Below are 17,976 nucleotides of genomic sequence, written 5' to 3'. Positions count from 1 at the left end.
AGAGTCTGCACTTCAGTTACATATTGTCTGTTTGACTTTAAATACAATGTGGTGGTGTACAGAGGCCAATTGTGTAGCTGTCCAAATACTTAAGGACCTAACCGTATGCTGAGATTTGATGGAGTCTGGACCTTTAGGAAGGGGGTACGATAATAGATATCCCAAAAGCTCCACACACTTGTCCATGTCTTTACTTATGAAGACACATGGAGAAGCAAGTACGACAGTGAATCAGTATCCCTAACAAGGTTTACACCAATTATTTCCAATATATCTGTAAGTAATGTTATCAGCAGTCCAAACATTCTTCATCTGGTCTACAAGACCACTGCAATAACCAAGAAACAATATTTCACTGCTGCAGTCAAAATAAGAGGAAAAGAACATGTGCACACTTCTGTAATAACTCTGTGCTCCCTAACTGGTAGCAGTAGTAGAGTCCGACCAGAGCTAAGTGGGAACAAGAAGAGTTTTTATCTCTTTAATGAACATGTCAGTCATGTGTGGACACGGCTAGAGCACGGACTGTCCTCAGAGCTGCTTAGATAAACTGTAGACAGACGTGCAGCTGGCCGCATTGCAGAGGAGAGCTCTAGTAGCAGAAAGTTACAGAGAAAACGAAATGGAAAAACTATTTTTCTGCTCTCTGATTCTGGGCCTGATTCATCATGTGATGTCTGCACTGTAAGAACCCAGAGAGCCTTCAAATCCTGTCTGTCCTGCCTTTGCTGCTTAATGTCAGACTTGTCTCACTGCAGATTCCTGTGTGGGTTCAAGCAGCAGTTTATAGCCAGCAAAAAAAACCCCCAAAAAACTGAGTATGTTCGTTCTTGATACAATTGAGACCTGGAGACTTTGTGTCACATTGATTAGAAGTGAATCTACCATCTGTTGTCAAGAGATGTCAAAAGAATAGATGAAGTCTCCCTAAGTGTATGCAAACTAGATGACAGAAGTATCGCAGCTACACCAGGATAATATCACAGCAGTATCACACAGCTTCCTTTGCCTGTCCTGATGGATTTGGGACATTCGCATTAGGAATCAGAGCACCATCCTTCAGAATGAGATGTGAAATTATGTCATTATGTAATTGACAGAAACATTTTAATATTTAAGCCTATAATTGTGGGCTACAAGCAAGCTGCTCCTTATCATCAAGCTAAGAGGGCAGTTAGGTAGAGAGTCGGAGCCAAGTTTACAGCAATTATCTCTCTCGTTTTGTCTCAAACTCAGTCTCGGGGGCGCATTTTACGAGTGGAACTGAACTAAAGAAATTACTGTGGGGCGAGGGAGCTGATCGGAGTCTGAAAACAGCTATGTCTAAAGGTAATGAAGCTGTGAGCTGAGAGCAAGAGATGACAAACTGGCGCCTCTCCAGCAGGACCAGATCCGCTTCATAACTGCAATCCCCTCGTTTTACAGACCTAACATCAAGAGTTCTCTTCTTTGTCAGCACAAGTGCAATTATCCACAAGTCGCAGCACGCAAGCATACCTTTTAGTTAGCAGGTGACGAAGCAGAGGACCAAACACTCTACTCAGTTGTAAATGGTAAATGGTAAATGGCCTGCATTTGTATAGCGCTTTTCTAGTCCCTAAGGACCCCAAAGCGCTTCACACTACATTCAGTCATTCACCCATTCACACACACATTCACACACTGGTGATGGCAAGCTACATTGTAGCCACAGCTGCCCTGGGGCGCACTGACAGAGGCGAGGCTGCCGGACACTGGCGCCACCGGGCCCTCTGACCACCACCAGTAGGCAAACATGGGGTTAGTATCTTGCCCAAGGATATTTGGCATGCAGCCAGGAGGCAGCCTGGGATCGAACCACCGACCTTCTGATTAGTGGCTGACCTGCTCTGCCTTGCCTTGCCTGCCTTGTAAACCTTGCACATTGCTGTCATAGCATTCATTACACAGGAGACTAAAGCATAAACAGTAGCGTGATTAAGTAATTAGTTAGATTCTTACTTATGCAGGTCGCAGTGTTGTCAAAGTATTCAGAAATTAAGAATTTAATTTTGTCTTTTGATATTTGTGGCTGAAATTACTTCAGAATGACTTTTTCTGTTTTCATCAAACATGAGGACCGGTTGCTAGAACCATCCCACCAAATGGACCAATTCAGCCCTAGAGTGCGGTGGAAAGTGTGGAAATTGCAGTGAAGTCATTAATATCTGACATGAGGTGATGTCAGTGTTACTGTGAAGAAAATAGTCGGTCTCAGAAAATCAGTTTCAACAAGTTGTTTGAATCATAAAAAGTGAAATACTTCTGTTATTCAACGTTACCTGTCAAGGTTTTTTGCTTTTGCAGATTCGGTGAAATATGCAGTGCACATGTGGTAATCAATATTGCTAAATATTACTACAATTATTATTAGTGAGAATCTCAGATGTTCATCACAACTTTATAAATTGTTTGTTCACTGTTTTTACAATATACCTGTAGTTCTAGAAAGTCAGGTTATTATGCAGCTTTGTTTATACATTACCCATAAACAAGAGTGAGTTTAACACCCCTGGTCTTTGTTTTTCATCTTTAATATAATGCTCATTTCTGCTTATCAAGGTCTCTTACCCCTTCCTGAAAGACAAAACTCATTTGGGAGGGAGTAAGAGACAGCCTTTGCATACAGGAAGTCCTGAGGGACTCGGTCAAATGCCAAATCTTAAGTCCACAAAACACACGTAGACTCATTGGGCAAACTTCCGTGCATATTAGGTAACCTCGAGACGATTAAAAAGCTCGTCCAGTGTTCCACGACCAGAATCAAAACCACATTGCCCCTCTTTAATCGTAACTTTGATTTAAAAAAAAAAAGAAGAAAAAAAAAGGACTCTCTTCCCCAGCAGCTTGGCATATAAGATGGGACCAACACCCTAGTCTCCCAAACCATTGGCTCTGTCACCAACTTCCACATGTATTTTTGTTGTGCCTGAAATGAACAAATAAATGAATGAAATGAATGAATGAATGCTGCACAAGTGTGTTAACCAAAACAGCCTTACAAATCCCAGCTTTTTAACACGACAATGATGAGCAAGTCAACCCACCACCCCCAAATTCTGCTCCTGCTACATAAGGGATATCAGTGGGACTTAAAATATCCTCAGCTGCAGTCAGGCGGTACTGCATCCTGACTGTGCACAGTATAGAGTCAGGATTACACAGTGTGATATTCCTGCTTCCTGTTTCCAAGAATTGCCTTAAGGATGACCGAAAGTCTTGCTTACCGAACTCCTCCAACATCCAAATTTTGACTTCAGCTGTGGTTGCAACCCACTTGGCCTGTTGGCCTGACTTGTCGGCTGCCTGTGAAATCAAACTCAATAGGACTACTTCTTCAACTTGACAGCTGCCCTCTGGTGTCCAATATCTGGTTTGAGGTTACCACCAGACCAGGCACCAACCACTGAGTGGACCAGACCAGGCACCAGACCACCAGTCTCCCTCAGAATGCTGTCAAAGCTCTGCTGGAGGTGGGAACTGAAGATCTTGTAGATCAGGGCCTCTGATAAGTGAGCACCCTCTCACCACCTGGTTTTGATTAGTTGAAAGCTTTGCTCCACTCTTTACCTTAGTGTCCAACACATAAGGTCTGATGATATGATTATAAAATCAATCATCAAGTTCTGACTTAGGATGTCCTGTTGCCAAGTGCACTAATGGAGAAAAAGTGATTACCATGAAAGCAAAACAAATACAAAAACACTATTATTTTGTGAGGCTGTTCCTTCCAACGGTCACACAGTTGTTTACCATGTGAGCATTGAAATTCCCCAGCAGGACAGAGTCCCAAGCACGTAAGGCTTTCAGATTGTCCCCACAAATTCACTTGAAGCTGTGTCACAAAAGTCTATCAGGTGATATTCTCACATAGACTAAGAACTCTCACAAGGCAACCAGCCAATAAAACAAATTAAGAAAAAGCAGATGACTCAGCAGATGAAGAAAAGTAAGCACAATCTTTCCAGTATGTGAAACTATGTCTGATTTTATTCCTGCTCTTGATTGTAGTTTGGAAAGATGTAGTTCTCCTGCTAGGTCTGCATCTACATCAACAAATATACATATTATAGATTTACAAATTCAGATTTCCAGTTCTCTCATTCCAGTTTAAACTTGTACATCTCAGTTGTCTCACGCTTAAATAGGCTGCCAACGCAAAAGATGCTGGAAGCCACTCTGGCTAAGTCATTTGCACTTGTCCACCAGTAAAAGTCACACATAATAAGAAATTAAATCACAAAAGGCAATGATCATAACAAACAAAGACAGACTTGAGTGCCAGCGTACACGGGTAAACTCCAGGAGAAGAACAGGTGCTTCAAAGAGGAAGAAGTTCTCATGTGGCTTTCTTTGATTTGACTCTGCTCTGTTCATCTCCCAGATTACTCCTGGCTTTCAGGGAAATAAAACGCATCACAAAGAGAGTGATGTTTCTTTAAACGGGGAAAGAAAGGTGATGTGGACGCAAGCCAAGCTGTGTCCTTATCATCCGGAGGGGCTTACTGCACAGGTGACACACGATTTGCAAGGAGGGCTTAACTTGTCATGATTTCAGCGAGGTGGCGGGAGGGAAGAGCCTCATTAGCATTTACGGAAAGGCCCAGAGCTGCATACATAAACAATGCTGAACAAGGCAAATGCCACTTTTAAAAGAAATACTGGAGATGTGGGAAAAAATGTTTTCTTTGGATAAATAATCAGATTGTTGAATGAGCTATATTGGGCATTAAAGTAAAAATCTAAGTATATATTTTACTTTAGTGACAGTGTTTTCTGAAGATGATGTCACCTTACTGACTACTTTATTAGATCTACATGTGTAATCATTCGAGGCTGTTCCAGCTCACATTTTACTGTTTGGCTATATCATGAAAAGTCTCTGCTTTGCGATTGTGGGGATGGAGTTTTGCTGGCACCGTGTGAGAGTTGGGTTATTTTAGGAAACAGTCACGCTTTCACAGACTCAAAACATGGCTGCTTTAACTGCTCATTGCTGGAAAAAAAACACATCTAATGGACAAAGGAAAGTAGTTTCTAAATCACTAATTCAAGGTTAAGATTACATTTAAATTTTTTTGTGGACAAAATATTAAATGTTCCACTTCATCCAATTTCTACTGTAAAGCCTAGTTTAGTATTTAAAAAATGTAACCACTGACATACTGAATTTAAAATATGCAAGAGACTTTTACTCTTTAATCTGAATCTTGGTCATTTACAGTCATGTGGACAAGAAAGTTTTCACAGGAATCTCTGAAAAACCAAGAACACCCCACGAATCACAAGTTTGGCAGCAATAAGTTTAAGTAATCGTTTTCAGCATCTATACATCAACTTCTCACATTCTTGTGGATGACTTTTACGCATCTCTTCTTTACAATGTTGCTTCAGTTCATTGATGTTTACGGGCTTTCATTTATGCACAGCTCTCTTAAGGTAATACCCAACATTATTTCAGTTTCAGTTGAAGTCTGGACTTTGGCTGAAATTGGGTCATGGACAATGATCCAAAGCACAGCGACAAATCTGCTAAAAAAGAAAAGCATCAGGATGTTGCAGTGGTCCAGTCAAAGTTTATCTGTTGGACAGATGTCCTCACATTGGACTTCAGAACACTTTGGTACTCAGAGGGGTTCATGGTCGACTCAGCCAGTGCAAGATATCCAGCACCTGTGGCTGCAAAACAAACCCAAGTCTTCATCCCATCCACCACCGTGCTTTACAGCTGGTATGAAGTGTTACGTTTTCTCCAAATTTGGTGCTGCACGTTACAACCAAACATCACTTTGGTCTCATCTCTCTGAAGAAGTCTTGTGTTCAGATGCCACTTTAAAACATAGCCCATACTGATATATTCTTTCTCTTCACAAGCCATGCTTGTTATTGTTTTTCTAATTTTACTGTCATGATCTTTAACATTTAACATGCTAACTGAGGCCTGTACAGTCTGAGTAAAGCTCTTGGGTTTTCGGTAGTTTCTCTGAGCATAGTTTGAACTTGGTGTGAATTTGCTGGCACTTCCACTCCTGAAAAGATTGTGGCATTGTGTTAACGCACAGTTAAATGCTCCAGACCAGCAAAATGCCAAAACCTTTGCTTTCATTGAGGTGCTCACACTTGCTGATGATCAATTAAGCAAGTATATTTGATTAGAATTACCTTGCTGTGACTTCTTAACTACCATGGAAGCATTAAGGGTCTGCTTAAGTTTTTCACAAGAGAAGAGTCCTGCATTTTTTTTTTCATGACTGCAACTAAGAGATAAAAATTGTGATTTTGCTAATTTGCAGGTAAAAATACATTTGGTTGTAGATTTAAATTTGAAAAAAATCTGATTAAAAAGCTTGTTTAATGATTATTTTAATAGCTTGCAATAACTAAAGAGGAAGCAGGTCCCCCAGGATATCCTCTGAAGATTTCTGTGAATTATAATAAAATAAAATAAATTAACTTTTATATTTATTTTGCATCAACTGCAATGTTGTTTTTCCCACAACCCACTTATTCAATAAACAGACAGAATGTTATTAGGCTTCAAGTGATGTCATAAATAACTCACAGGATTATGTTTCCTTCATTTTACTTTTTTAAGAAAACCGTTTGACTCAACATAAAAAATAAAGAAATAAAAATCTTTCATAAGACATTTGGAAAGAAAATTAGGTCTATATAAAAGGAGTCTTTATTTAGTCCTCACAGTACAGTTTGTACATCTGTTTGCTTGGAAATACTTCAGTAATTCACCAGTGAGGGAAGACAGTCGTCCACAGTCAGACGGCATCGTGGATTTTAGGAAATTCAATTTGGAAATCTTTAAATTAAACCCAAACAGAATCAACCTTTGATAAATTAAATATCTTTGATCGAATATGCTTTTAAACAGAAGAAAATCAGAGCCCAGCTTAAGTCATGTTGCCGTTTCTGTGTGTCGACCGTCTCCTGTTCGGTTTCCTCTCATTAAGACTTTGACCACATTGCAGATGGTCGCTCCTGAGCTGAGCCTGTGTGTGTCTGTGTGAGTCCTGTGTGTGCGCACACGCTTTAAAGTGAAACTCATCAGTATTCCTCTCACTCTGGGGGAATTAGCTGCCAGAACACCGCTTTTTCTGCCAACTTTGATCCCAGCCCTCCTTTCAGGACCAGTAAGGTGGACAACAAACCACACTCGTTATAGCTCGTTAATGGACCGACGCAGGGCTCAGAGCCTCAGGCAGAGTGCAGTGAGGATCACATGCACGAGGGAGTATAGGACTCCAACACGTAGCTCAACCTTACCCCCTTCTCTCCAAGCTCTCTTAGTGCTTTAATCAAATCCTGCCTGCCAGAGAATAACTAACAAATTAGCTCAACCCTCGGCTGTAAAACTGGTCAAATCTTCTTTTACATTTGTATCATAACAAGGCGACCAGGAGACGCTTGAGTACAAGAGGGTGCTTGAGATAATGATATTGGTGAATAATGGCTGCTGCCACATGTGTTTTTTTTAAGCACAGTCATTGACTTTGAAATGCCACAGAACATCTATCATCATTATTTAAAGATCTTAATTTTAATTTAACAGGACATGAACAGATGACATTAAGCTTTAATGAATTTCAGTAAAGTCATTGAATATGAACTTACTTCAGGTCTTCAGAAGCCCTCGCCTGGATCAGAGGAGTCTCCACTGAATGTCCGAACACGGCTCCTTCCGAGCCTGCGGATAAAACAAATCCCAGATCGTGTTCAGTGCAGCTTTATATTATGTTCCACAAAATACTTTTTTGGTAACGATTTAAACATAGAAACTAAATCCATATTTTTCAGTGACTTGCATGATTCAATTACATTATATCACCATTTAAAAGAGAAGAAAAAACAAGTGAACAGACTGCAGGCAATGGGCACGTATTGTCCACATAAACCTCCTGCTGCAGTCTTTCAATCATTAAAATCCTTAGAACAGCTAAGCCCAGCACTGGCTGTGTGATTAGCTCTGCTGCCTTTTTACTTGCCAAGCAAATGTGTAAAACCAGAAGACCAATGGAGGCAACTCGTTCATGCTGTTGTTTACACCAAATTCTGACCCTAACATCATGATGTGGCAGGAAAAAGACTCACCCAACCAGGTGACCAATATCCAATTTTGGTCAGCCTGTGTCAACTGTAGCCTCAGTTTCCTGTTTGGAGCTGAGAGTGTCACCCAGTGTGGTCTTCTGCTGTATATTTGCATTCAGAGATGCTCTTCTGCATACCTTGGTTGTAACGAGTGATTATTGGAGTTACTGTTGCCTTCCAATTAGCATGAAGCAGTCTGACCTCTGGCATCAACAAAGCACCCAGAGAACAGCTGCTCATGGAATATTTTCTGTTTTTTTGGACCCGTCTTTGCAAACTCTAGAGATGTTTTAGAGGGAAAATCCTAGTAGATCAATCACGCCACGTTCAAAGTCATCTGACTGCATGCCCAAATGCATTGCTGCCATGGCTGATTAGATAACTGACAAACAAGCAGCCAAACGGGTGTACCAAATGAAATCACCAGATAGTGTATATTACTTGTGTTGACATATTGTGGATTAAAGTCTTAAGTCTTACTTATGCCTTACTCATTAATGTGCTGGACTTCTAATATACTCTGGGAAAACCTACAGTACAAAAACTTAAGATTCAAATCTGCCCTTTTAGTTTTAGACAATACACCATTGATCACGGTTTATTTAAGATATCCAAAGACAACTGAGTGAGACTCCAGCATCGTCTTACCTGTGACTGTGAACTTTTCTGCTGCCATGATGACCTCCTCCTCGTCGGCAGTGAACAGAAGTGTGCCCCCGTCTCTGCTTCGCACCTCCAGCCTCTGACACTGGGCTTCCACAGCCTCGGGACCTGCAAGAGAGACGTAGATACTCAAGTTTCCATTGAAAACCTTCAGTAAACGTTGCTGAGTGCACTCAATTTAACGGCAAAGGAACGATTCAGCTTATTTGTATTCATTTACCTCTACTGCATTTTCCAGTATTTTATGAATGTTTCTAGATCTAACTATACATTTTAGTTACGATTAGAAAAATTTCCACCTCAAAAGTTTTATTAGTCTGCAGTGGTAACAACTTTCACTTTTTGAAAATATCGCTGTCAAATAAAGGTTGACTTATGCGACTCTGGTCTTTTAAATCTGCTCCGGGAAGCTACAGTATGTTTGTGCATGTAAGACTATTAGCAATCTGAAATACTTTGTGGAGTGCTTGCTTTGCAAATGAAAGGCTCCTAACAAAGCTGGATCAGCCATGCTTCTCTGATGAATGAAGACAAATCAGTAATCTGTTCCGCTGGTGAGGAATATTAATTCCTGTTCTCCAGACTTTGGTGTTTTTCCAGATGTGCATGCACAAAATTCGTCTCCTTTTCTTGCTCTCCTCTCCTCTCTCTGCCATTAATCCATGCCCTGCGACGGCTGGGGAATTTAATTATTCTCGCTGAGTTTCATCTCATTTCAGACGAAACGCAGTACCCACAAAAGCAGGCGTAATTTTCAGAGGAAGGTCAAGCGTGACCAAAACGTGTCATATCAACAGTCTTGTCAAATCACCATCAACTCTCTACTTATGCTGGCTAAGATCAATAGCTATTAATGTTAATAAGCAGGTCATTTGCTTTCTAGTGGTGATTAATCATGTAAATGACTTTGGTAATTTAGTCTGACTGATGGCTGAACCTGATGATAAAGAGATGAAACTATTGCTCTTTCAATAAGAGCATCAAAGGTTAGCGTCTGGAAAAAAAACAAACTACTCGAATAAGATGTAGAAGCATTAAAGAGAACTTCAAGATAAATTGTTGTGCTAATCTTAAATGAAGTCATCAACAAATGGTATTGATCTGGTAATTTATACAGCTGTGGCCAGATTAATCCAAGACCAGTTTTTTTTTTCAATAATAAGTTGTACAAAGAGAGAGGAATACAATGCTGTGCAAAAGTCTGGAAGTGCATCTTATTTCTTCATATATTTTATTAGAAAAACATTCATAAGCCAAAAACAGAGATTCTACAACTCTAACAAGCTTGAAAGTCAGTATCTGGTATAAAAATGTGATTCTTCAACACAGCCTGAACTGTTAGGCAGCTTTCTTGTCATTTAAATAGTCTTCAGGAACAGTTTTCCAGGCTTCTTAAAGGACATTCAAAGCTCTTCTTTGGATGTTGGCTGCTTTTTGTTCTGTTCTCTGTCGAGTTGATCCCAAACTGCTTCAATAATGTGCAGCTCTAGGATCTGGGGAGGCCAATCCATGACGGACAGCATACCACTGTGTGTTTATTTCTATCCAGGTATTCTTTTACTGCATTGGCAGTGTGTTTTGGATCATTGTCATGCTGAAAAATGAATTGAGTTGCCAATCAGAAGCTTTCCAGATTGCATTACATGTTGGATCAAAATCTAATCGCGTGTTTCTTTTCCAGTTCTTTTGTAATTTGGCAGAACTCAGCCTTTTCTCCTTGTTTTGCTTCCTTAAGAATGGCTTCTTTGGCACCCGTTTAGGTTACTGGTTGAGCAAGCGCCCATATGCCTTGTGGATGAAATGGAGCAGCAAAGGTTCGAGTCGAACCTGTGGCCTAATCTCTCAGGTCTCTGTCAGGACTTTTTTCCTTTTGTTAAGAACATAACTTTCAGATACTGTTCTTCTACTAAAGATAGTTTTTGAAGGTAAGGTTTCAAAACAAAATTTTATGTTTGTCAAAATGTGTTCTCATAATCATAATTTTCATAAATACACATGATGAAAAGCCTTTTTGCGACAGCCTGCTGGTGATAAAATGCTTGAAAATACAATTTTAAATTGGAAAATGGAAAATAAGTGAAAAAGCAGCCAATCTCCAAGGAAAATATTTTATAAACCTTTAAAAAGCCTGGTCAACGTTTGCACAAGTTAAAGTTTAAAATGGCAAACAGCAACATATAATGAAATGAGGGGTGGCTCAAGACCTTTGCACAGCACTGTAAAAACTGAAACTACTTGTAGGCTACATTGCAGACAGTCATTCCACAGCAGGTGTTTCCTTGCAGGTGAGGCAAGCAGCAATTTATAGTTTCAGGATGGAAATGGCACCAGCAGTAGTAGTGTAGAGGTACACAAAGGAGGAAGTGGAAACTCACCCACTGTGAGCTGACCAGTTAGCAGGCCTTGTTCGTTTCTGGCATTCAGCGTTACGTTCTTGTCTGACCGCAAGACCAACAAGCTGTCCTAGGGGGAAGCATGGAGGGGGGAGGAAGAGACACACAGTGGGAGAGAGACGGAGAAGAGAGGAAAAAAAAATGCTGCATTAAAAAGCTTAAATCTCATAAACAGCGTTGGAAACTGTTAAACTTATTCTTTCAATGTTAAAGAACCACAGAGGAAGGAAGAAATTAAATATGTAAGATCACTGAACAGGAATTATTTAAATCCCCACACTCAGCAGCTATCAGAGGCTGCCTTGTCTTGTTGAAATCAGAATTAATGTAATTATGCTGGTTCGAAGTAGATTGTAGTCTACAGTAAAAAGGTTTCCCAAGTGGATCTTTCCTGGATAATAACCACCGAATTACACAACATTAAGGCTAAAATGGAACAAATTAAAACCGAATTATTGAAAGATGAGTAATGAAGTGAAGAAAGAGATAGAGGAGGAGGAAGGGGTTTGCGGGGCAGCCGAGGACGTGTGTGTGATGAGCGTGGGTGCATTCTTTTCATCGCTGCAGACATTTCGGCTGTGGACCTGTCCTGCTTTCTGGCAGCTTTGCATTTTGCAAGTTTATAGCTTGTTGACATTTGAATGATGGCACATGTGCATTTTGAAAAGGCTTTGAAATGCACCCATTCTACCTCAGACGTCTACATTTCCCAGTAACATCATCTTATGAATACATTTAGGAGACTTCTACCTGGACTTTAGATTTTAAATACCTGACCGCTACAATCACACACTTGCTATCACACAAAGTATATATGGTTGAACATCAACATACTCTGGGAGGGTTATGTGGGTCTGCGAAAATGTGAAGCACATATCAATGTTTCTTGTGTGTTGTATCGGTCTGTCAAACGTCCTAAAGCAGCTAGAGATCTTTCTCTTGGTACTTGACCAAAATATTTTATAAACCTATAAGAGCAACATAAATAAGAATTCTGTAAAAGCAGATGTTGCTGGAAGCTCAGTGACATAATGACAACTTGTGCTCTAGGGCTGCAAACCCAGACAGTATGTCAAGACTGCCTTAATTGATTTTTGGACATCTTCAGGCAGTATAAGAAGCTGTAGCAACACTGACCTAGCGCCACCGTATAACTCTTATGGTGAAAAGTTAGCAGTAAGCAGTTACTCTTTTACACATGCCACAGAGCGAAATTACCCTTCACTTGGAATTGTTTTGAGAGCTCTGTGTGTCGTTTCCTTTTTAAACACGCTGTTTTTATATTAAAAATGATCCCCTGTACACATGTAGTTCAGCACAGTTTCATAACACAATTCAATCTATCCAACAAGACCATTCAGTGTAAATTAGTGGCAGAGGGCTGGTTGGGCGATACTTCTATGCGAGTTAGTCACCAGGAGGAAGTAAAGAGAGATGAATAACTGGTGCATCCCAACGATGTTTTAGCCACAGTGCTGAAAAGCTTTTCTGTAAAAGTGGATCTATTCTGCTTGCATGTGAGCTGAGATATATGTGCAAGTAATCCATGTGACTCCGCTGAACAGTCAATTCCAGGCGCTTTCTTCTATTTCTATGTCGATAAAAATGGGTATCCTTAATACGATCATATGATGTGTTAAGACCAGACTAAAGCTGCAACATACAGTACAACAACACGTGAGCTTTGCAGGGTCCATTTCAAGCATGTAATTTTAGCTTTTTTTTTGCCAGGTGCATGTTATTCACAGGTATGGGTAAACCATAAGGCATAAACATGCAAACATAATGACAGTTGATTTCTGAAATCCTTTTTTACCATATGGGTGTTTACTTAAGTCTTGAATACCAATATTTTATTACACATTTTATTAAATGGAGGTGGATTGTGTCTGGCTGACGAGTGTAGGAGTGCGCTTATTTTTCAGACAATGGAAAGCTGGCATTGTCCCGTGATCACACAGGGATTTAAATATATTTTACTCTATATAAACAGTACTATATTTAGCTTTGATTTATTCTTTTTGTTTTTTAAATTTTAATGTAATTAAGCAGTGCAGGATGCCAACTGCGCAAACAGACCAAACAGCATGGGCACTCATTGCCAGTGTGTTTTATTTTGCTATTTTAGTGGCCTGAATATATGAGAATTTACCTCCGTACATGTTAGGGGTACACTAGTACCTGTAGAAGGTTTTTTATGTTTAGTCAGGTAAGCCAGCTGCTACTTTCTTTAAAACACCAACTGGTGCTGATGGAGAATTTTACTATTACTTTACTGCAGCACTCTGATCGTTCTGCAGTGTGTTAGTCAACCACAGGCTCATTCTGACCCAGGAAAAACGTCATGTCACTAGCTCTACAATTGTACTAAAACAAGTGACATTTACAAGCATTTAATCACAGTCTAGTATTTGAGCAAATAATTCTGCCGTTCCCTTAATAATTATCTCAACTTTGCAGAGGTCATTTGGTTCATTTTCATTCCCCGCTCGCTCCTTTCCGATGTTAATGTGCATCATCAAGTTTCACCACGAGGCAGCGGCATCATGGAGAAATTTGACTTCTTGATTTGAAGTATCCCTTTAAAGAGTTTATAGGTGTTTAACAGTATCCTGAGGGGGCACGGCTGAGACGCTCGTGCTCTCCTTAAAACCTCCCCGGGATCACATAAAAGGCTTTTAAAGTCACTGTGTCTGCCGAGGAAGGTCAAGCGCAGATCAGAGTGAATGCACGTAAACGGAGCCTGTTGTTGTAGGTGTACCGGGCCCCATCAGACTGAAAAATTACCATGACTGGTATACGGCAGAGGATGCCTCCCCGCATATGATGAATAAGTTCAGAGCAGAAAGCGAGAGCACGTCACCCTGCTCCTAAGAAATAGTTTCAAAACAAAGCAAATGTGTGCTGTCTGACGCTGTTGACTTTCAGCGAGTGAGAATAAAATGAAAACTGTTTAAAGCACAGATAAAGAGCACTGTTCAGAGTTTAACTGTAAGCCTAACTATCTATTTGCATAGACACATTTAAATTTTAATTATACCGATTGTTGTGCTGGAGGCTCATTTACATACTGAGCGGCACAACTAAATGTAATTTTTTTAAAATGCCAGGCGTGAAAAAGCAATGCTTATTATGCCTTAATTTCCTCATTTAAATAAGAAATCTTGCAGCAGGCTGTTTAAAAACATGTCTGCAGTCATATTCAATATTAAAAGTTGCCTGTATTTTAGTGCAATGCAAATCAAAGCGGTTCTAGCTTTCCGAGGCGACGCTGCAGTTTGCGGTTTAAGCTGCTCGAGATTAACAGGTGGATGGCTTTAAGCCGTCTTTTGCCGACTTGAATTCAGAAATAGTGCTTACAATCAGCTCTCTCGTGCTTATCAAATGCAAGTAGGTGAGGCTTAGTGAAGGAGAAGTTTCACTCCAATAAAGATACACCTGCATCTGCGGCTATTTATAGATCAGTCAGGCTCCCCGGAGACGATAACGAGAGCCAACAGTCTGAACAGCAGAGATGTGATTAACTGTATCTGGGCACTGCGATGCACTTGTACCACTGTGTTCAGTTTTCAAATTCCAACCAAGTTTTCATTTGATTTACATCTTTATCAGCGACAGTACCATCTGTATCTAGTGGTTAAAAAGTTACAAGATCATTTATAAAAACCCCAGAAATGTTGTGTTATTATAAAATCCATGTCTGCTCCATGATTTGCGAAGATTACCTTTAAATAAAGACTGACTGCTCCCACATCTAGAGCCTCCCAGCTGTCAGATTTGATCTCCGTACTGTCGTTCCTAATGGGGGTAAAATTCTACAGTTGCAAGCAGCTGTGGCTTGAGAGGGTTAAAGAATTCAGCTACAATTACTTTACTATATAAATGGAGAATTTGTAGTTGGTGTACATCCCAGGCCTCCTGCCTTGTGTTATGTCCAGTCCAGCAGCTGATTTCTTTCTTTCTGTAAATGTTTGAGCTGGCAGAAGAAAAAAAAGTTCTTATCATAAATAAAAACACTTGCCTCTTAATCGCCAGTAATTGAAAGTTCTTGGAATTACATCATTAAATTACAAAAAAACAGCAAAAAGACTAATTAGAGTGGACTGGCCACTTTGCTAAAATATATCACTGCTGTTCACTGAATCTAATTTGACCACAGTTTGTCCTTAAAGGCAACAGAGATTATTAGCCTAATGCATGTGCAAAACAGGAGCAATTCCAAAAGATAAATTGCTAAACTCAAGACGCGTCTCCTTTGTGCATTCATTTTCTGTTTGCAGAGAAATCTGCTGAGACTTTAAGCTATGCAATCCCACGTGCCTAAAATCTTTCATTTAACTTGACGTTAACCAACTTTAACTTTGCCCCAACCAAAATATTCAGATAGCCATATATATTCATCTGTGCAGTCCCAGTGTCATTTAAAAGTTTATACTAACCAGCTATCCAACCCTTATTTATTCCAACATCTTTGCAATACTGATAGTGATTAGTACTGATCTACCCTGTGAGAAGTTTCCTCTCGATGAAAGCGGGAGGGGGAAGAAGTGCCCGCTCACACGTCTGCTTTCACAAACACTTGAAATTATAAATGCAGTGTTCCTCTGACAGGTAAAACTCCAAGTGTGACGACGATTTCAAAAAGCCTGAAATTGCTGTTGCACTCAGACGGGCAAAAATGTTGAGTTCCAAACTGATTTGTCGTGCCTGAAATTATAACAGTATTGTGGCTTTCACAGGTGTAATTTAAGCTATTGTCTCGCAATCATATGCTTGAATTTTGTTGTAATCCAAACGTCTGATATTAAGGTCATCTCGCGGTATTGTTTTCACAGTCCTCATACAAGACTGTGTTTGGTGGGACAGCTCAAGTTTGCATGTAATGTGCCATCTGCAGAAGCTGACAGGTGACGGGAGAGAGGCGGGGAAGGAGGGAGGGCTGAGATAGGTGGACAGACATGCAGGCAGTGAGGAAGCCTTCGGGGCAGGAAAAAAATAATATCGAAACTCTTCCTTCCATCCATCTGCCTGTCAGTTTTGACAGACAACTCAGCACAGGTACATATGAGAACTGCAGCAAAAGAGGCTAACATTATCACACATATTAAAACAAGCTGAGTGTTAGGCTCTAACGTTTTGCAAAGAAAAGCGTCTGGGGGGCGATTAGAGGATCATCAGGGGGTCCTTTTGTCCCTCTGTGGGGGGAAACTCCAACTAGATTTATATCTGGGACTCTCCACCATTTGACCTTAGAACTGAAGAAGCTTCTCGGATGAGAGGTGAAACGTCTTCAAGCAACTTAAAGAAGTCCAGACGCTTTTCGTTGCAAGCTCCTTTGACTACGATGACCTGGATGACTGAGAACCTTCACAGGCTCTAACGTTTTACACTTCATTTATGTCCTTACTATTTCAACTCTTCAACTCAACATTATGGTAACACTTAGAATGAATATAGATAATAGACCCTCATTTGATGGCGTGTGTGTTATTGAGCATTTTCTACAATATGGGCAAAGCATTTTTTATTAAAAGGAACAAAATTATTGAAATCTACTCAACCCTGTGTGAAAAAGTAATTGCCCCCTAAGCCTAATAACTGGTTGTGTCATCGTGGCAGCCTTTGTGATTATAGTCATTGAGTCTTTCAATCTGGAGGAATTTCGGCCAGTCCTCTTTGCAGAATTGTTTTAAGTTAGGCCAAACTGGATTTTCCAACATTAATGGCCTGTTTAAGGTCAAGCCAAAGCCAAATTACTTTTTCACACAGGGCCAAATAGATTTGAATTATTTCTTTCTCTTAATTAATCAACATTTAACAACTGCATCTGTGGCTATTTACTCAGGTTACCATAAAAAATGTGAGAAATATGCAAAAAACATAAAAGCAAAAAATCAGGAAGGAGCAAATACATTTTCATGGCTATAAGGTTACACAGACACGGCTGGAAAAACTTACTAATAATATCAAAACTGAAAGCAGCAATAATTGATTTTCTGACCACTTGGTAAAGTGCAACAAGCTGTGAACGCAGACATATGATCATCTCATGATGTTAGTATGGGTAACCCATTAACACTAACACACTATTTACACATGCAGCAGCAGATGCTGACCATCATTAGCATTCCTTTGAACTGATGCTTTTAGGCGCTTTCCTTTTAACTCTGTTCGGTCATATATCGGGCTCTTTATCTGCAAAATGTTCAGCAGCAGACCGGCGACTCTGCCTGCTGTTTGGTGCCTAACAAGTTGTGAAAAGTGATTTTATCAGAGGTTTCTACTCAAACAGCCATATGCTGCTGCTGAGGTTGACAGAGCGACTCAAAACGCTAAAGTTGTGGGTGAAAAAAAACTAAAAAGACACACACACACACAAAATAAAACTGAAGAGCCTTTTTCTGTAGGTTCATCAAAACAAGAACTCTGATATACATATGGTTATGATACATGATTTTAAGCTCTCAATATGAAAAGGTTTACAAAAGTCACACAGAAATCCAAACATTCAGTGATCCTGTACACTGCCGAGACAAAACTTGTTACATGTAACCAATAAATACTGTTAAATAACAATTTATACTACAAGAAAAATGAAATAAAATGTGTTAAAAATCTAATTTAAACTCTTACTAATATATTTATTAAAACATTGCTTAAATCTTTAGCTTTTGTTTTGTGGGTAACTACCCTGATTTATTAATGTGGCCTATTTATGGTAAAATAAATGGTAAATGGCCTGTATTTATATAGTGCTTTACTAGTCCCTAAGGACCCCAAAGCGCTTTACATATCCAGTCAT

General features: G+C 39.9%; 1 protein-coding gene across 1 annotated transcript in view; it reads right to left on the bottom strand.

Moving 5' to 3' along the window:
• Window positions 1–17,976, bottom strand: part of LOC113018669 (zeta-sarcoglycan-like) — a 53,609-nt gene that overhangs the window by 9,933 nt on the left and 25,700 nt on the right. The window contains exons 4-6 of the mRNA XM_026161969.2: window positions 11,157–11,244; window positions 8,767–8,889; window positions 7,645–7,717 (exon numbers count right to left, since the gene is read on the bottom strand). Coding sequence (XP_026017754.1) covers window positions 7,645–7,717; window positions 8,767–8,889; window positions 11,157–11,244 — 284 coding nt within the window. The remainder of the gene's footprint in view (window positions 1–7,644; window positions 7,718–8,766; window positions 8,890–11,156; window positions 11,245–17,976) is intronic.

This window comes from Astatotilapia calliptera, chromosome 3 (genome assembly GCF_964374335.1).
Source record: "Astatotilapia calliptera chromosome 3, fAstCal68.1, whole genome shotgun sequence".
In the NCBI taxonomy this organism is placed as follows: domain Eukaryota; kingdom Metazoa; phylum Chordata; class Actinopteri; order Cichliformes; family Cichlidae; genus Astatotilapia; species Astatotilapia calliptera.
The sequence above is the reverse complement of the archived record's forward strand: the minus strand, read 5'-3'. Positions and strand labels throughout refer to the sequence as shown.